The sequence below is a fragment of the Hyperoodon ampullatus genome (assembly GCF_949752795.1).
Source record: "Hyperoodon ampullatus genome assembly, chromosome: 10".
In the NCBI taxonomy this organism is placed as follows: domain Eukaryota; kingdom Metazoa; phylum Chordata; class Mammalia; order Artiodactyla; family Ziphiidae; genus Hyperoodon; species Hyperoodon ampullatus.
This window is the reverse complement of record NC_136923.1, coordinates 5,242,360-5,262,474: the sequence shown is the minus strand read 5'-3', so window position 1 is coordinate 5,262,474 and position 20,115 is coordinate 5,242,360. Positions and strand designations below refer to the sequence as shown.

The window sequence follows — 20,115 nt, the reverse complement described above, 5'->3', positions numbered from 1 at the left end:
GGAAGGGTGCAGTCCCTTTAGCACGCTGACTGGCCTTTCGTTGTTGAGGACACCCGGGCCCAGCTCACACCTGTTCTCGTGTGTGAAAGAACACATGCACGCACACACACACACACACACACGGCAGGGAGGAGCACAGAACCTGGTCAGCGTGCCCCCGGTCCAGCCCCAGGGCTTCCATGTGCCACTTCTGTGTCCTTAGCAGGTCAGTTGCCCTCTCAGTCTCCGGGCAGTAATCAGGGGGCAGTAATACCTACTACACAGGGCTGTTGGGACCGAGCCAAAAGAACTTAGTAAACCTAAAAAAAGAAGTTATTAAGAACTGTTCACAGGTAGGGGCTTCCCTGGTGGCGCAGTGGTTGAGAGCCCGCCTGCCGATGCAGGGGACACGGGTTCGTGCCCCGGTCTGGGAAGATCCCACATGCCGCAGAGCGGCTGGGCCCGTGAGCCATGGCCACTGAGCCTGTGCTCCGGAGCCTGTGCTCTGCAAGGGGAGAGGCCACAACAGTGAGAGGCCCGCCTACCGCAAAAACAAACAAACAAACAAAAAAAAAAAAAAAAAAAGAACTGTTCACAGGTATCATGGTGAAGCAGCCCTGTCTGGACGGAGGGATGGTAGGAAGGTTCCCAGGGCCAGGGCACTAGGAGATGGCAGCCTTTCTTGGGAGAAGCAGGTTTTTCCGCCCTCTTCGTAAGAGGCCATCCCAGGCCCCTTCCTCACAGTAACTGTTGTTCATTCCTTCAGCAAACATAGACTGAGGGCCCGCTGAAGGAGTTAAGTACGACCCCGCCACCAGCCTCAGGTTGTGCACAGTCTTATGGGGACAGACTTTTAATTAAAATACAGCCGGAGTGACTTCCCTGGTGGCACACTGGTTAAGACTCCATGCTTCCAATGCAGGGGGCCCGGGTTCAATCCCTGGTCAGGGAACTAGATCCCACATGCATGCTGCAACCAAGAGTTCGCATGCCACAACCAAGGAGCCCGCCTGCCACAACTAAGGAGCTGGCGAGCCGCAACTAAGGAGTCCGCGAGCCACAACTAAGGAGCCTGCAACTAAGAGCCAGCGCAACCAAATAAATAAAAAAATATTAAAATACAACTTGAGTTCAGGACAAGGGGCAGAGGGAGCTCAAACCCCTTCCCTTGAGGGGTCAGTGAAGACTCTACAGAAGAGGTGACATTTTAACAGGGCCTTTAAAGCCAATTAGGTACTTTGCAGAGGGCGAGGAGGGACAAAGGCATTCCAGGCAAGGGTGACATCTTGTGATCCGGCCACCCTGGAGGTGGGGAAAGCCGGTGGTGGTGGAGGGGAGGCGGGTGGAAGTTTGTGCTACTGAATACGATGGTTCAATATGATGGCTGTGAAAGGGGTGGCCGAATGGAAGGGCATCAGGTGGGCCGGGGTGAGGCTGAGCAGGGTGCTGATGGGTCATTGTGGCCTTGCTCTGTGACATTCGTCATTAAGTTGGTGCACACACGTGGAATCAGGCTTTGTGTGCATCTGACTCTTCCGTTGCTCTGAAAGCAGTCTTCTTTCCTTTTGATGAAATCCTCCAGTCTGCTCCGATGTACCAGTACCTGGATAGGAAGATGTTCCGAGAAGCCTACCAGATTGCTTGCTTGGGCGTGACAGACACTGACTGGCGCGAGTTGGCCATGGAAGCTTTAGAAGGATTGGAGTTTGAAACAGCAAAGAAGGTAAGCGTCAGTCAGCGTGAGCTGGAATTTGGTCCTCGCAGGCTCCCTTGAGGAGGCAGATGCCTACTGTCGTGGGCTCTGGAGTTAGACTGACCTGGGCTGGGATCCCAGCACAGCCACCTCCGTGAGCCTCAGCAGGTAACAGCCTTTCTGAGGTTGCTCATCTGTAAAATTAGGGTGATGACAGGCCCCATCCTCATGGAGTTATAAGGATCTAATGGATAATGCCTGTAAAGCCTAACTCAGAAGAAGGGGCATCTGATAGACTGTAGCTGTCAGCCTTATGAGCGATCACCCATGCACAGCGCACAGCAAAGCCTGCACATTGTCAGCACTCAGTCAACGGTAGCTTTTATCATTGGTATAAGCACTTACTGGTATTAGGGCCACTTGTTACACAATGCTGTTTTTCTTGGCACTCCGCTAAGTACATTGGAAGAAATGGTCAAGTTCTTTGATTCTGACAGCAGTGTCACTCCACACATACCTTCATGGCACGCATGATTCATGGCCTTGATTCATGGTGTCGTTTCCTGGCTTAGTCTGTTAAAACTACAGAAATGGTTGAAAGCATTAGCCCCCTTTCCCCGCATTAGAAAAAGCCCAGCTACGTCTCTGAGATGGGTTTTCGTCTGGAGCCTGAGGTGGGGAAACGAGTAGCTTCCAAACCCCCCTCCCCTAATCCTCCCTCCCCTCTTTTTCTTCCCCACAGTCAATTAGCCAGGCCCTCATTTAGCCCATAGTCCTGGCTGGTGGGCAAGTGGTTGCAGAAGTGTGTGGTGCCTGCCCTGTGCTAGGGTGGGACTTCTAGGCCTGAAAAAAGAGTGGATGGGGACCAGGCCAGGACTCAGCAGCCTGGTTGAGGCCCAGCTGTGCCTGCACGGGCTGGATGACCTCAGCCAGCGGCTTCTCTTGGAGCTTCAGCCCTCCCACTCCCACAGCGGGACGGTGAAAACGCCGACTGACAGGCCTGCGTGACACAGTGTCATTAGGCGTAACCCCCACGTTGTAAGAGGGATTCCAAAACTGGCAGTGGTTGTGCAAATGCCAACCATTATTACAACAAGTAAAATCACCATGAAATGATAATTATCTGTATCATAGTTTTAGCATCAGAAAAGTGATAATAGAGGAGGGCTATTAGGAATTCTTAAGAATTCAGAGGAGGGAGGAAGCAAGTCCATGGAGGGAGCTTCCCTCTCCTGCCCCACCCAGAAATGCCAGGAGGGGTGAAGAATGACAAAGGATTCCTAGAATGTGTTTTGTTTGTTTGAAATTAGAAGTCTACCTGAGAGATTGTCAGTTCCTTACACCCGGCAACTAAGCATCAGTCTCATCCTACCATCAGCCAACACTGCCTAGCACGGTGCCATAGACCATTAGGCACTCAGCAAACGTTTGAAACGTTTGACGCAAACTAAACTGGAACCCCTCCTCCCCACCCTGTATCCTCCAAACGCTCCCCGAGAATAGAGATTATTGTGTGAAGCCCACAAGATTTTAACTATAGACTAGAACTTGATCATTTTATCCAAATTCCCATTCCCCAGCCTTTCTTTTTCTGCTTTGCCAAGTCTCAGGCACACGGGGATGGAGGGTGGTTCCCGGCGATAGGCCCGTGTCTCCACTAGATGGCGGAGGAGAGCTGCTTCACACCGGGGAAGGCAGCTCCAAGCAGAACTGCAGATGCGGCCGTGTTCCCACACTTCCCTCTGCCTGAGGTTATCCACGGGCCTTGTGACTCTGACCGCTCCGACCAGGGCACCCCCCCTCACTCTGCAGAATGTGTCAGGGCTGAAGAAACTCAGGTTTCTCACGGTGACAAGTCCTCAAATCCTAGCAGAGCAGAGCTAGGAAGGCCGTGGAGAGGACCTCGCTAGCTTGCCCCTTTCCATAAGGAAGTTGTTGGCAGCCTGGAGGCGGGCAAGGGTTAGGTTCAGGGCCCCCCAGCTGAAAGGTCTCAGAGCCAGGACTGAGACCTAGAATGCTCCTTCTTTCCTCTCTGCCACCTTGCCAGACACCCCAGGCTTCCCCCTCATGTTGCTTTCAGGAAGCCCAGATCTAGACGACAGCTTGTAAGCCCCCCTGTGTGGAAAATGGGTGCTTTGAGTCCTCATCCCTTTGCTTATGTGATGCCTGCCTGACCCTTTCAAGGGACCCCTCTTCAGGTCCCATCTGTCAGGTTCCTACCCTGTGATGCTTTGCTTAGTCCAGCCTCCAGCCTCCAGCCCCTGCCCGTTTCCAGACAGTGAATCTGTGTTCTCCAGGGCGTCTAGTTCGTAATTGTATAGCTCTTGGCTCAGGGAGAGTTCATGATCTGTTTAATCTGCCTGCCTCCCCTTTTAAAATATGGGCCCCTGAATCACAGAGGGGGACAAGGGCCAAGTCATGTTCGTCTCTGGGTCCCCAGCCCCTGATAGGATGCCTGGCCCTGCAGGATGAAGAGATGAAGTCACATTTTGGTCATCTGTGAGGCAGCCAGAGGCCGGATGACCCGCTAATCTCCTGGCTTTTTAGGTGGAGGATGTCATGCAGCTGAGCAGAGAGAGCAGTTGGCCAGGGTTGTTGATCTGCATTTTAAATTCGAAGCCTCCTGGACCTGCTGCCTCCTCCAGGCATGTGTCAGCCCATTTCATATGGGACGCTGTAGAGAAGCCCGCCTGGGAGGAATTAAATGGGAGGAGATGCTGGCAGCAAAGCGACATGAAGATCCGCCCGACAGGGTGGGTTATGTTCCTCTAAACCCCTTGCAGAATCTGAAAGCAGCACAAGGGGCTTAGCTAACATCAATTTGCTTGCAGAAGGCTGCCTAGAAGTTTCTAGTAGCCCATGGGTTAAAATCTCTGGCTTTACTGCGAGTCCAACGCAAGAGCTCCACTTTTAGGATTTACATAAGAGTTTGCCTTCCAGAGACTTGGAGTGATTCATTCCCTACCTCCCCCTTCCTTCCAGAAGCCATCTTTGTTCCTTCTCAGCTTTCCCCGCTTCTCCTCCCCCTGTGCCGGCACCACAGGCCCTGTGTTTGTGCCCTGCCGGGAAGCAAGGCTGTCTCCTGTGCTCCATCCTGGTCACTGAGGTGGACGTGTGGCCTCTCCTCCATCAGCACGTCCCCCCAGTCCCACTCCTGTGCTGCTGCCTCAGAGGCTCAGACCAGCCTGGTCTTCCCTTTCGCATAGAGCTTCCTCCAAGCCAGCCCCATCACCGACTGCAGTATCCGAGTTTTGTTTACCTAGTCCGAAAGTGAGTGATGCAACCAGGGCTTCTTTGCTGTTCTTCATATGGACTAATCCCAGGGATAAAGCCATGCTTCCCTGGGTGGCAGGACCTTCCCAGTACACACGGTGATTAATCAGTGCTTGTTTCTTTCCCTCCTTACTGGCTCACTTTCTAAAGCTTGACTTGCCACCCCCAGCCAATCAACCACTTTTGAAGCCCAGAAGGCAGCTGATTTTATTCTTTCATTTCTTCCCCTGTAGGCCTTCACCAGAGTACAAGACCTCCGGTATTTAGAGCTCATCAACAGCATTGAGGTAAAAGCTGAAGCGTTCTTGATTCTCAGGGAAGCGCAGATGCGCTGTCTGTGGTTTGCAGGCGGTTCTTCCAGCAGGCGAGGGTCTTGAGGACACATGGACAGAGCCCACTGGTGTCTGGGCGTCCGGGCCACAGCCTTGCTCTGGGGAGCAGAGTGCCACGTTGGGAGAGCCAGCACGTGGGAGCCGGGAGTACAGTCTGTCACTTGTTAGCTGGGTGAGGCGGGTGGGTCCCTAATCTCTCAGAGCTTCGGTCTCTTGTCTGTGAAATGGGATGAGACCTACCTCACAGGGTTGCTGGGAGGATTAAACAGTTCTCAGTAACCGGATTTCATCCTCGCAGTGGGTGTTAGCTTGCTACCCCCCTCTAGGGCTCCAACAACGTGCCAGTGTAGGAGGCATTTTCCAGATGCACATGGTCTGCACCCACCTGCAGGGATGGGCCCTGGGGAGGGAGGCATGTGACCCAGCTGGCGCCTGCAGAGCTCTGAGCCCTCCCCGCAGCCCACCGGTCCTGGCCTGGACCTCGTCAGCCACACCCAGAGGCAGATGGGGGCCTAAAGAGGCTGGTTCTAGTAGCTGCACCATTTGCTGGGTGATGGGAGAAAATACTTTTCATTCCTGTGCATCTTCAGGCTGTCTGTCCGTAAAAAGGTTTACATATTTCTTCTTCTGAACAGACTTATTGTGAGGCTCTGGGAATGTGAGATACATTTGAATTCACATATGGAAGCAGTGAGGAGATCAGCAAATGTCTCCTCCCTTCGATTCAGTTCAGCATAATAAACACCTGTCGTGGACCAAGCCATGTGGCTGAGCCCAGTGGTCAAAGAGCTGAGTGGAAGAGGCCTGCGGGAGCTCATAGCCTGCTTGGCCTAGTAATAGTTGCCGTTTGTTGAGTGCCTGCTCCATGCCGCATGCGTGATTGACGTGTACACGATTTTAAATCCTCACAACGACTTGATGAGGCAGCTGCTGTTCTTACCTCTATTTGATAAATAAGGAAACTAAGGCTCAGAAAGGCTGTGTCACGTCCTCAGGGCAAAAAGATGGGTTGGAATTTAAGCCAGTTCTGTTTTCCCAGCTCTGCTGTCTTTCCTCTGGGCCATGTTGCCCTCTCGGAAGTTGCTCCAGGCGTTTGCCCTGCACACCCTCTCCCTCCGCCAGCACAGTCACAAGGAGCATCTCTGTCTTCTGTTCAGTCCTCAGCTGCATGGTGAAGGGTTTCTTCAGAGCCACCTACCCATGATGCCCAGTACCACTTACTACTAGGGGCCACATCTGTAGATCAGCTGGTCTGGATCTAGGGGTCTTAACATGAGGCCATGGAACATAATTTTTCTCTGTGTAAAAGTAACCGACCTCTGTGAGGACCAACTCTGGCCACTTATCATTGTCTTACTGAGATCCCGTGTACTGTCTCTTCTGGTGTGCTGTGAGCTGGGCAAAGTAAACTTGTAAGAATTGCCTCTTGAAAAAGAGCAAAGTGCCTTTGAGTGAGGATCCATTTTGTTTGCTCTGAGGCCTTAGTTGCTTGCTTCTAGGCATTCAGCATTGTTCCAGAGAACTGGGGTTCCTTTCTGCGCTTCTTTTGGATGGGTGAGATGCAGCTGTGCTGATAGCAGGAGGAACGGCATCTGTCCATGTGGCTCTTACACACTGCGTGTGTGGAATCCTTTGTACTGATCATGGTGAGGTTCTGGGGCCCGGAACAGATTTGGCCTAAATTCCACGCCTAGTGAAACGTATTTCTTTATCTCACTGCAAGATTTTAATTCATTTCATACTATTAGGAGTTAGTTTATTTGGCAGATTAGCCTAAGCTATGTGTAGTTTGGTTTTTTTTTGGGGGGGGTAAAAAATTATTTCTGTCAGTGGGGAAGCATATTGCCTGCAGCTATTATAACTTTCACCAGCTTGCCTAGGAGTTTGATTCAATGTTTCATCTTCCTCCACTGTGATACACTTGCTAGAAAACAAGCAAAAGGAGACTGCTGGGGATGAGAGATTGGGTGCTATTGAGTGTTGACAAATACTTGAGCTGTAGACTATTGACTGTTCCCTAACACAGGAGGGAGGGGAGAGTGCCAGTTACTTCTCATTCTCAGCACTGCTACCTGTGTGTGTGTTTGCGTGCGTGCATGTGCACAGGTGTGTTGTTGGGGGCCGTCACGAGTCTCCGAAGGGTGTATTCCGTGGAACAAAGAGCATCTGGAGTCACACAGCGTCCAAACGCCAGCTCTGTGTGGTCGCGACCTGCCCCTCTCCCGAGTCCCGCTTCCCGCAGTGTGACACTTGGGTGAGGAGTAGCCGGCGCCTAGTGGGTTCTCAACACACGGCATTGCTCACCTTCTCTCTAGAGACAGGGACGTAGTAAGATTCTCTGTCCTGTTTTGTTGGTCTTTTTCTTGGGAAGAAACCCTAAACTTTGTCCTTGTCCACCATTATCATCAGTAACAACTTGGCCAAACCAGGCCTGGGGATTTGGGAGCTCTTAGAGCTTGGGGGCCCCCTACGAGTGGGCGGTACACACCATCCTCACTTTGCAGTTGTTTCCTTGGAAGAATATATAAGGAAGCAGCCGTGAGGAATTTCCATTAAACAAACAAAAGTTTGCATCTCTTTTGATCTTCACTCATCTGGAAAAAAAAAAATCTGCTTTTGTTGTCAAGCATTCCCACCAGAAACCTAGGTGAGAGACACAACAGCCCAGGAGCCAAGCGTAGGGCCCAGGAGCCAAGCGTAGGTTCCAGTAGGAAGGCCCAGGAGCTTAACTTGAAATAGCAACATGTAACTTTTGTAAAGGCTGCTTCCTGCCATGGCTGCAGAGGCCGTTTCCTGTGCTTCTAATTTTTCCAGGAGAGGAAGAAGCGGGGAGAGACCAACAATGACCTGTTTCTGGCAGATGTGTTTTCCTACCAGGGGAAGTTCCACGAGGCCGCCAAACTGTACAAGAGGAGCGGGCACGAGAACCTCGCGCTCGACATGTACACAGACCTCCGCATGTTCGAGTACGCCAAGGTAACCCGGCCACGGCCTGCCCACCGCCGTCCCGACCCTGCGGCCTCCAGGCTGTCTACCCCCGAGGTGGTGCGGACAGACGGTAGCCGTGGCCTCAGACCGGGTGTGGGCACATTGATAAACAAGGAACCATCGGAGGCCACTGGTTAAAGCTGACCTACAACTGACCTTTCAGGCTGATGTCAAAAGGGACAGAGTGTAACGGTTCAGAGCTTTGTCAGTGACAGAACTGGATGGACGGTGAGCCCTAACCAGCATAGTCCCTTTGTTAAGGGTTCGGGGTTCTGTTTCCCACAAAGTCTCTCAAACCTTTGTCAGAAGCCACTGAGAACCTGTGTCCTCAGGCATGAGCTGGTTCTGCCGTTGTCGTCACATAGGCCAGCATGGCTCACTCCAGCCAAGGTTTCCTAAGTGCCTGCTCTGCTTGGTGCTGGGCTTCTCACTGGGCCTCAGAGGCGCTGTGACAGAGGCCTTGCCCGCCGCTGTGAGCACACTGTGCCCCCACCGCTCGCCTGGGGTTGGGGGAGATACCTTCTTGCATTTGGAGGGCCCCTGTTAAGGTTAGTCCCCAACAGGTCTGGTCCTTTAAAGGTACGTGAGGGCAGTCTTCCTGGAGCAGCTCCTGATGGCTTGTGTGAGACGGAGTCCCACTGAGGACCCCAGACCACCAGGACATATGTTCGCCTAGCGCAGGTTCGCCTAGCACAGGTGAAAAGAGGGGGGGTGCCTGGAACAGCCAAGTTTTTCCTTCCATGGGGGTGCCTTTGTTAACCTGTCTCCGGGTAACCTCAGAGAGGCTTCAGAATGTTCAGTGAGTCATCAGCCACAACCAATTAGAGGCTGTTAATGGTAATTAGCTAACGAGTTCAAGATGGAAAATCCTCCCCATTTTTTCCCCTGCTTTTCTATTCCTGGAGATGGCTGTGTGCTCTTTTATCTTCTACCATCCGTGGGTCCCTGTGATGCGGCCTGGGAGTTGCTGGTCATCAGTACCTGGCCAAGCACCTGGGCTCCAGTCTGTCTCTTCCTTGGTGGTTCCTTCACCCCAACCCTCAGATCTGGGTGCTTCAGGTAGCCCCCTTTTTGCCCTCTTCAACTTTTGTATCTTTCCCCAACCCCCACCACACACCACACACACACACACACACACACACACACACACACACACACACAATTTAACAGTGCGTTCACACTGAGAACACCTAAATCAGGGTGTCTCTTTCTGGGGGTGACAACATTTAAACCAAGGATAAAACCTTGAACTAAAGGATCGAATCCCTGAGGGTAGAATTCAGGCTTTAGGAACAGCTAGGCTGGGTTGTTCTTCTGGACCAACAGCGCTTCCCAGATCCTCTGAAAAGTCTTGGTGGGCAGCTGTGGCGTAGGAGACAGCGCCTTGCCGTGGTGCCCAGAGAGCGGGCGTGAGTCCCAGCCTCCCTGTGGGTGACCTGGGGGAGGCTCTGCACTTTGCTAGCCTCCATTTCCTTCTTGGAGGGTCGCCTAGTCCAGCTGAGCTCAGTTCTGAGAATTGCAGAAATGAACCCACGAGGAAGCCCTTTACAAAGGCCGAGCTGTAGAAAGGCTGGGAGAGTGAGTGGAGCCAGGCGTGACCACAGCATGGCCATCCTTCAGACCGGCCCCCGCTAGCCCCACCCCGCCCTGCACTGAAGCCCCTCCTCACACTTCCAGTGGGCTTTGTGCGCCTACGCTCTTCCACCCAAGAAAGGCAGCCCATTTACGCAGTCCGTCTGGTCTGCCTCTCCGTGAAGGTAAATACGCTGGGGGCTGTTTCCGGTTTCAGGTTTGATGTCAATTCCAAGTAGGATCCAAGTAGGTTGGTTCCATTTCATCCCCCCCCGACCCCCGACAGTCTGAATTTGAGAAAATGTGTACATACACATTATGTCGGGGGGTGGGGGAAGATACAGTGCTTATTAACATGGCATGTTTTTGTTTACTTGAAAATTGCTTCCCAAGATTCAATCTGGTTTTTGGAAAATTTTTAAATTACATTCCCACGTACAAATAAATTGTATGCTTTCTGGGAAAGTGACATGTTTATATGGAGATAAAGGGAATTATAATGCTCTTAACTCTTATGTAGTATATCCTTATCAAAATCACCAAGCATGAGAACACTGTTCAGTCTCATTCATCACTCAGCACAGCCTCTTTCTGGCCACTCCAGGACAGAGTCTTTGCCGTGGCCCCAGATAACATGTAAATTAGCTTCATGGGACCAGAGAACCTTTGGAAACCCAGTTTGCTGAGCCTTGAAGAACCATTTAGACTTAACTTCTATTAGGTCCGAGCTCCGGGAGCTGGACCGTGGGGCTGGAAGAGGCTCCTTCAAGCCCGGGAGCTGTGTCCCTGCCTGGTCTCCACGCTGACGACCCAAATTTATGGCTTGCTCTTAGCCTCTGACCCTTCTCACTACAGAGTGAGTGAGACACCCGGAGTCCACTGAGCACTCCCTTTGAAGGACATTCCTGTTCTCTCACGATGCCTGTTTCCCCAGCTGCTAACCTCATTTAGCCAACCAGGTTAAAGAAGAGTTTCCGGCTTTGTGTTGGCATAAAGAGTGCACGTTGTAGCTGCCAAGAGTAAAGGCTGGGTCTGTAACAGCCGAAACCAGGCCTCTGCAGGTAGTCAGTGGCTGCCTTCCAGCCCCTTCACCTGTGTGGACTGCAGAGAGCTCCAAGCCAGCGAGGCGGGCCTGTCTTTTATTGGATCCTCAGCATCAGGGTCATGATGCTCCTTCCTCTCCTGAAAAGAATTGCTTGTCTTAGGCCAGTCTAATATGTTATTTTAGGGGCTACCCAATTACCCTGAAAGCAAATGGAAGAAAAGAGAGAATGCTAATTGTTCAAGTGGGTTTTTAGCATACATTGACTGTACTTTTCTGACAAGTGAGTGCCAATCAGGGGAAAGGAGTGCTTTCTTTTTTTTTTTTTTTAACATCTTTATTGGAGTATAATTGCTTTACAATGGTGTGTTAGTTTCTGCTTTAAAACAAAGTGAATCAGTTATACATATGTTCCCATATCTCTTCCCTCTTGCGTCTCCCTCCCTCCCACCCTCCCTATCCCACCCCTCCAGGTGGTCACAAAGCACTGAGCTGATCTCCCTGTGCTATGCGGCTGCTTCCCACTAGCTATTTATTTTACGTTTGGTAGTGTATATATGTCCATGCCACTCTCTCACTTTGTCACACCTTACCCTTCCCCCTCCCCATATCTTCAAGTCCATTCTCTAGTAGGTCTGTGTCTTTATTCCCATCTTACCCCTAGGTTCTTCAGGACATTTTTTTTTCTTAGATTCCATATATATGTGTTAGCATACGGTATTTGTTTTTCTCTTTCTGACTTACTTCACTCTGTATGACAGACTCTAGGTCCACCCACCTCACTACAAATAACTCAATTTCGTTTCTTTTTATGGCTGAGTAATATTCCATTGTATATATGTGCCACATCTTCTTTATCCATTCATCCGATGATGGACACTTAGGTTGCTTCCATCTCCTGGCTATTGCAAATAGAGCTGCAATGAACATTTTGGTGCATGACTTTTTTTGAATTATGGTTTTCTCAGGGTATATGCCCAGTAGTGGGATTGCTGGGTCATATGGTAGTTCTATTTGTAGTTTTTTAAGGAACCTCCATACTGTTCTCCATAGTAGCTGTACCAATTCACATTCCTACCAGCTGTGCAAGAGTGTTCCCTTTTCTCCACACCCTCTCCAGCATTTATTGTTTCTAGATTTTTTGATGATGGCCATTCTGACCGGTGTGAGATGATATCTCACTGTAGTTTTGATTTGCATTTCTCTGATGATTAATGATGTTGAGCATTCTTTCATGTGTTTGTTGGCAATCTATATATCTTCTTTGGAGAAATGTCTATTTAGGTCTTCTGCCCATTTTTGGATTGGGTTGTTTGTTTTTTTGTTATTGAGCTGTATGAGCTGCTTGTAAATTTTGGTGATTAATCCTTTGTCAGTTGCTTCATTTGCAAATATTTTCTCCCATTCTGAGGGTTGTCTTTTCATCTTGTTTATGGTTTCCTTTGCTGTGCAGAAGCTTTTAAGTTTCATTAGGTCCCAGTTGTTTATTTTTGTTTTTATTTCCGTTTCTCTAGGAGGTGGGTCAAAAAGGATCTTACTGTGATTTATGTCATAGAGTGTTCTGCCTATGTTTTCCTCTAAGAGTTTGATAGTTTCTGGCCTTACATTTAGGTCTTTAATCCATTTTGATCTTATTTTTTTGTATGGTGTTAGGGAGTGTTCTAATCTCATACTTTTACATGTAGCTGTCCAGTTTTCCCAGCACCACTTATTGAAGAGGCTGTCCTTTCTCCACTGTACATTGTGAAAATGACTCTACTACCCAAAGCAATCTGTAGATTCAGTGCAATCCCTATCAAACTACCACTGGCATTTTTCACAGAACTAGAACAAAACATTTCACAATTTATATGGAAACACAAAAGACCCCGAATAGCCAAAACAATCTTGAGAACGAAAAACGGAGCTGGAGGAGTCAGGCTCCCTGACTTCAGACTATACTACAAAGCTACAGTAATCGAGACAGTATGGTACTGGCACAAAAACAGAAATATAGATCAATGGAACAGGATAGAAAGCCCAGAGATAAACCCACACACATATGGTCACCTTATCTTTGATAAAAGAGGCAGGAATGTACAGTGGAGAAAGGAGTGCTTTCTTATGCTTTGTGAGCTTGACACAGCGCAGCCTCTGCAGGGTACATTATTCCTGAGACATACCGCTTCTCAGGAGGAGTGCAGAACTGGGCTCCAAGCACTCTCAATTTCCCTTTTTGAAAAGCCCCACCTTTCAAATTGTCAACACCAAAAGCTGTCTCAACTATGGCAACCCTCAACACATATTGTGGGTAACTGTATCCTGAAAAGAGGTGATTTTCTGAGGCTGTTTCTTGCGAATTCTAAGGCCAACCTGGGGAAGCTGGGCACGGCCTCTCAGAGGCCCCTGTTGCGGTGGACGGAACACAGGCCTCTCCTCCTTCATGGGTTCTCTCCCAGCCCCTTCCCGCTGCCTCAGATCCCCCACGGCCTCCTGCTGTCCCCACCCCTGCAGACCTGATCTCAGGACAGGGTCTGATACTATCCTGTTGAGAAGTAATTAACCAAAACCACTCATGTTCCTTGTCGGCCCCAGGCAAACAGCTGGGGCAAAGCGGAGGGGACAATGCCCTGAGTTCAGGCAGCAGAACGTGAACAGAGTCAGAAAACAGATGCCAGTGATACTTGCAGTGTGGTGATGGCTGAGGGGCCGTCCTAGAACTCTGTAAACCATCTTGCCTCCTTTAAGTTCAGGGGACCACATACTCAGCCTCACTCTGAGGCGTGTGGTATCATCCTTACTCTCTGAATAAAGATTTTAGGTCTGACTGTTTGAAATTGTGTAAAGTCACTATAAAGGAGTAGTTACACATACGTCAAACTCTATATGAGAGAAAAACAAAGTACTCTGATCATAAACCTCCCACACTGCGGGGTTGTGTGCAGTACTCCAGAGAGTCGGGAAAGTGTTGTTTAGCTGAAGAACAAACGTCCATTAGTGGGAAGGGCAAGAAACATTGAGGGCCATAGTCCCTGACACTGACCTCGTACCCCCAGGAGCACCTGTGGGGCGGCCTGCGAGCCCTCCTCCCCAGCACTTGGGCCTGCCCTGCAGTCTGCCCCGAGGGTACGGGCTCACGCCTGCATCCTGACCGCCCGCTGCAGCCAAATGGGGCCCTTCCTTGCTGCAGCCTTCGGCAGCCTGACGTAATGCTGGCAGCAGGAAGTTCTAATCCGGAATGTTTTTGTTTGTTGTGCTTCCTCAGGATTTCCTTGGATCTGGAGACCCCAAAGAAACAAAGGTGCTAATCACCAAACAGGCGGACTGGGCTCGAAATATCAACGAGCCCAAAGCCGCCGTGGAGATGTACATCTCGGCGGGCGAGCACGGCAAGGCCATAGAGATCAGCGGCGACCACGGCTGGGTTGACACGTAGGTTTTCAGTCCCTGCCCCAAGAGGCATTTGGCAGCATGTCATGTCATGTCAGCTCTTGGTTTTGACTGTCAAGGAAAAAACTAGTGTTTCTCTAAGTATCTGATCTGAAGGTGATGGTGACTTGGGTTTTGGGAGACACAGAGACTGAATGAGGCAGTCACTGCCTTTGGGAAGCTCAGCGAGGCCCTGGGGAAAGGGTGGTGGGGACTGGGGGGGGAGCCACCCAGGCCCCGGGGCTGCCATTCCCTGAGCCCTCCCTACGAGCCGGCCTTCGGTTCTCCCCCACACCCTCCGCGTTGGTGTTTCCATGCCCACCTTCAAATGAGGCAACCGAGGTTCAGGGACCAAGTGATCGTATAAGGCCAGGTAGCTGGGCATTTGTGGAGCAGACCTACAGACTGATCTCAGGGCCCATAACCGGTGTGATGGTAGGCGCTGAAAAGACCGAGAAAAGTCCTAAGCGTGTCGGGGAAGGAGACGTGAGTTCTCACAGGAGGAGCCCTGGATGTCTTCTGAGAGGTAGTCTTTGCACGAAAGGCATCTGACGAATTTCAGGAGGTAGAGACGGTAGGAAGGGAAGATCGTGCAGGTGGAAGAACTGCCCAAGCAGGACAAGTTGGCGGGTCCAGGCGAGGGTGGAGGACGCAGGCTGCGGCCGGGCCATCGGGGCTGGCCTCTCCGGGAGGGCCTCCGGGGCCAGCCAAACTGAGGCGTTTAGATTTGTCAGTAGGTGGTGAGGACCCCTGGTCGGGGCTGTGCTCTCGGAAGCCCGCTCAGGCAGCAGGTGGGGGATGGAGGGAAAACTAGAGGAGGACCAGGTAAGTGGCCAGTGCGGCAGCTGAGAGAACGAGAGAGACATGGAGGAGGTGAACTGACAGGACCCAAGGCAGGGTGCATCGGGGCGGGGCTGGCAGAGCTGATTCTGAGCTCTGGGCCTGGTGGTCAGTGATTTCACTCAAGGCAGAGAACAGAAGCACGGGGGCTTGGGGTGGAGCTGCCAGACAGAGGATGGATTTGGTCTTAGGACTCTTAGAGCATCAGACCTTCAGGCAGAGGGCTTCCTCCTCCCACCGTCAGGGAGAGTGGGCTTTGTGCTCACACATGTACACACGTATAGGCTGCTACAGCTGGCACAGGAGAAGAGGTGAGGGAGTGGCTCCTGAGTTTGGCTCAGTCTGAGCCCTGAAGGCTGTTGGCTGTTCTAGAAACAGGTAGCAGTGGCCTGGGACCTGGGAGGGGGAGGGGCTGGTTGATGGCTAAGTCATGTGGTTGGTGTGGTCCCTCACAAAGGGACCTGGGTGGGTGACCTACTACCCCATCTTTCTCTTGTCCAAGGATAACGTTTCTTGAAGATAGAGGTGCGGATTTTGCCCCCCAGTTATTCTGTTCATGAAAGGTGTGGTACGGGAGAGAGCCAGGCAGCTTTAGGTCCCCCACTCAATCCTCTGGTTTTGCCTGTCACTTTCACTTGCAGCTTATATGAATCAGGTTACCCTGGGGATACTTAACTAGTGCAGAAAGGAGACATTAAGCACGTTCTGTCCTTCTTCCAGGCCTGGCTGTAAAAGGTGTTTCTCCTCCAGGGACATTAGGGTTAATGGGTGGGGCGGGGGCGGAGGTGCTAAGGGGTTGCGTGTGCTACCTTTCCCTAAACACGTGTCCTTTCTTTGCTGAGAAGTGTTATTTTTAGATGCCATTATTATTCTAAGTACAGATTGACAGGCCTCCCTGAGCCCGCCTGACTCTGAGACAGGGCTCTGCTACAGCTGCTTCTCACAAAGAGCGAGCTGGGTAGAACCCCTTTCCCTTGGGAGAGCTGGTTTTACTCAAAACCCTGGCCTGACCAGAGGGAACAAGCACTTTCCACGCAGCCTCATGTGCCCACGAGCAGTGGCAGGGCTGGCTACCACTGGGGAAAAGTGGTGAACCAGTGGTCCCCATGGCCCCTCAGCCTGGTCAGCACTTTGGCCAGGAGGAGAGGCACAGTCAAGATTCCCTGCAGGCCTTCCTTCCAGAGCTCAGAGCAGAGCCGCACATGCCTCTTCCTTGAGAGGTCCTGTCCCAGAAGACACCTCCCACCTCTGCTTCTACTTTCCTGTGAGAATTCCTCAAATGGTGCTGGAAAGGGCACTCTTCCACTTCCTGGCTGCAGAGTCTTGGGCAGGTTGCTTCACCTTTCACCCTAGCCTCTAGTCTCCTCATGTGTTAAATGGGAATAGCAGTCCCACCCCCTTAGGGCGGTGAAGATTCAGTGAGATCACACACGGGAAAGCTCATGGCGCTGGGCTTGATGCCCGTAGGTGATGAGTAAACGTTGATTTCTCTCCCCAGAGCTTGCTGGATAGGTTGGTAACTCCTGTGAAAGGCACAAGAGGTGGGGGAGATGGTGTCCTTTACCAAGCAGCATTTCTGGATTAAGTATTCACTGAATTAATAACCTCCCATCAAGCACCAGGGGCCATGGCGCCATACGGAGGCCTGGGGACGTCAGCACGAATCAACACTGAGCCTGCCCTGGGAAGACCCAGACGCTCGCTTCCTTCCACCGGGCTCCCTTCCCAGGAGTCCATCTCCTTCCTGTGCTCTCACCGCTCCAGGCTCATCGACATTGCCCGGAAGCTGGACAAGGCCGAGCGGGAGCCCCTGCTGATGTGCGCCCACTACTTCAAGAAGCTGGATAACCCTGGCTATGCTGCCGAGACTTACCTGAAGATTGGTGACCTGAAGTCCTTGGTTCACCTGCACGTGGACACCCAGCGCTGGGATGAGGTGGGCGTAGGGGGCCCTCCCTGAGCCCCGGGACATGGGGATTTTGGGGGTTTGGGTGGAGAGCAGCTGTCCTCCTTGTGGGCGTGAACATTGGCCTGGCAGTTACGAGACTCACCTGTGAATTCTCTGAGCCAGAGTATCCTGGAGGGCCTCTCCGTACTCGCTTTCTGTTTGTTCGCTCATTCATTCATTCATTCAGAAAATCTTTATGGCCTGCTGGCTGTGTGCCAGCCCAGTGATGGACACCAAGAATGCGGGAGTTAACGTGACAGCCCCCACTGCCTGCTGTTGGTCCGAGCTGCCTCTGACCAGCACTACGGACTGAAGCATCGCAGACAGGGAGGCACACCTGCGTGACATTTAAAACCTGCTGGCTGGCATTTTGGCAGAAGATGCCAGCCGTATTTTCCCTGAAACGGCCGGAGCCATTTCAGGGCCAGCTCCTCCTCCTCTTCCCGGCCCCCTTCCCCCGACTCCTCTGTCATGAGGGTCGGTAAGAGAATTAGCCAGGCCAGTGGGAGAGATGGCTGTGGTGGGGCTGGTGGAGCAGCTGGTGTGCTGCCCCTCTGTGGCTTAAGTCCCGCCCTCCAGCTTACTGGCTCCCTGTGCCCTGGGTTAAAATTCATCCTCGAGGGGATGAGAGCTGTGCGCACGGTCCTCACCCTCCACACCCACCCACTGTGGTCTGGTCTGCAGAGCCACTGCAAGGCCTTTGCTGGTAAGAGCTGTCTGACTCTTGTCTCCCCGCTAAGTGGCTCCATTTGGTGAGGGACAGGGTCACTGATGAGAAAAGGTGGAGCCAGGGACAGAGGCAATAATGGCTTCTCAAGATTCATTTATCAGATTTCTCAAGCAGCATAAATTAGAGCATCTTGGCTGTGCATGAGGCAGACTTTCTCCCCGTTGTCACATATTTTCCCCCGTGACTCATTTCCGGTTCTCCTGGTCTGACAGGTGGTTCTGGGGCTTAGATGAAGCAGTCACCGGGTCCCATGCAGCACCACAACCACGGTCATCTTTGACAGCTAATAAGCAGCAATGATGATAATGTCAATTCTGTTTCCTTAGGTGTCGCCTGCAATTAAAAGAAATCTGTTTGCAGCCTACAGGAGCCCACGCAAAGCCTCAAAATAAAATGTTTCCGATTCTGTGCCGCTTCTGTGGTCCAGAAACAGACTGTGTTGTTACTGAATCCAGTTGCTTGCATATTGCTGTTAATTGCCTTTTGTTTTCAAAGAGCTGATTTGTTTTTGCGTTTCTGGGGGTGGTGACGGGGGAGGCACTCTCCTCCTCCAAGTTGTCAGGCTGGCAAAATATGACATCCCTGATGGATTCAGCCAAGTGCCCGTGTCTTCATGGGGGCCGCGGGGGCTGCTTTATTAAGAAGCCATTTGCTCCTTCCTCTAGGCCTTCGCCTTGGGTGAGAAGCATCCCGAGTTTAAGGACGACATCTACGTGCCCTACGCTCAGTGGCTAGCAGAGAACGATCGTTTTGAGGAGGCCCAGAAAGGTAGGCCACATAGACTGGCAGCTGGCAGAAGGGGCAGGAGAAAGCACTGCCAAGACACACGCGGCAGGTAGGCTGCCCAGCCCTCCTGCCGTGGGCGCCAAGAGAGACACCTTCCTCCGGTGGGTGTGATGTGCTTGGTGCTGAAAGGCCATGGAGCCGTGGGAGGAACACGAGCTCTGTGTGGGACGCACCCGGGCCCACCACTCACATGCCTCAGGACCTTCAGCAGGCCCTGTCTCCTCTCTGAGCAAAGCACCGTGAGCTCCAGTGTATCTTCCTGTTTATTCCTCACAGCAGCCCTGTGATGTAGGTACCGTTTTGTAGGTGAGAAAACTGAGGTTGGAAGAGGTAAAGGGATTTGTCTGAAGTCCCACAGCTAGGAGGTGGCAGAGAGGGAATTTGAGGCAGGGTGGGGGAGGACGGAAGGAGAGTGGCCGCAGAATGGCCAGAATGGTCCCACCTGCCATTTTCCTCACCCGGAAGAGAAACTTGGGTTCTGCTTCTGGCTCAGGGAAACGGGGTGCCCTCTGCCCCTCAGCACACCCAGTGGTAAAACGGCTGGGCACAGGAGCGAGAGGAAGTCTAGAGCTTTCAGTGGTCATAATAATTGTTAAATGTGATGGCCTTCTGTGTGTCAGGCACTGACTGGGCGCTTAACCACATAACCTTGCACCTCACCAGCAGCCTACAGAGACGCAGAGGCTAACTGTGCCCTGCAAAGTCCCAAAGCCACAGAGCGGCAGAGCCAGACTTGGACCAGGATCTGTCAGACTGGGGAGCCTGATTCTCCCAACTAGGGTTTACTGCCTCTCTAAGGAGTATTCTAATTGAAGTTGGATGTGTCATGTTCCATAGCATCCCATTTGCACTTCTCTGTGGGAACAGTTGCCACCTCCGGACACATTTCGGAGTGGCTCCCTGTGGAAGCTCCTCAGCTGAAAGGCCCCGTTGAAGGACAGCACGTTCTCCGTTGCTTCAGCATTTCCAGAGCACCCAGTTGCTGAAGTATGTGCATGTTTGGGCAAAACACATCAACCTATCCATCTGTCTAGTCTGTCCTTCCAAGAATCCATCGCCATAGTAACTTGGTACTCAGACAAGAGATTGGAGATGAGAATGGAACAAAGGCCAGACCTTTTCCTTCCCTAAAGCAGAGGATTTGGATCATCTGAGCCACCCACATGTGGGCAAGTGTCACAGCTAGAAGTGCTTCCCCAGCCGCCCCCAACATCCCGAGGGTCTGACCACACAGTAGGGACTCAAGAAATTTCTGTTAAGTGGATGTGAGAACGACTGAGAAATTTTTGCTTGTTTTCACAAATGTTTGGTTGCTAGAACCAAGCCAGATTTCCCAAGGTTGTCATCAAAAAGCACTCAGTTGGAGACCCACCAAGCGCTTGAGTCGGGCTCGGTTCTGTGACCTTGGGTGTGCCACTTTACCTCCACCTTGCGAGCCCATTCAAAAACGTCTTCCTAGGTCTGTTGTGACGATCCAACAGATTCACAGATTCTGTTGTGAGGGAATCATCGACAAAAGCCCTC

The 20,115-nt window shown here is 51.7% G+C and overlaps 1 protein-coding gene across 6 annotated transcripts in view; it reads left to right on the top strand.

Moving 5' to 3' along the window:
• The window catches only part of IFT122 (intraflagellar transport 122), a gene marked incomplete at its 5' end in the record, with an annotated part of 70,647 nt that overhangs the window by 38,597 nt on the left and 11,935 nt on the right, over positions 1 to 20,115 (top strand). For 3 of the 6 annotated variants that reach the window (XM_079713433.1, XM_079713431.1, XM_079713429.1), the window contains 6 exons: positions 1,562 to 1,702; positions 5,179 to 5,232; positions 8,092 to 8,253; positions 14,124 to 14,290; positions 16,892 to 17,063; positions 18,471 to 18,573. In XM_079713433.1, the coding sequence (XP_079569559.1) occupies positions 1,562 to 1,702; positions 5,179 to 5,232; positions 8,092 to 8,253; positions 14,124 to 14,290; positions 16,892 to 17,063; positions 18,471 to 18,573 (799 nt within the window). The remainder of the gene's footprint in view (positions 1 to 1,561; positions 1,703 to 5,178; positions 5,233 to 8,091; positions 8,254 to 14,123; positions 14,291 to 16,891; positions 17,064 to 18,470; positions 18,574 to 20,115) is intronic. The other 3 variants (XM_079713434.1, XM_079713432.1, XM_079713430.1) reach the window with 1 other exon arrangement.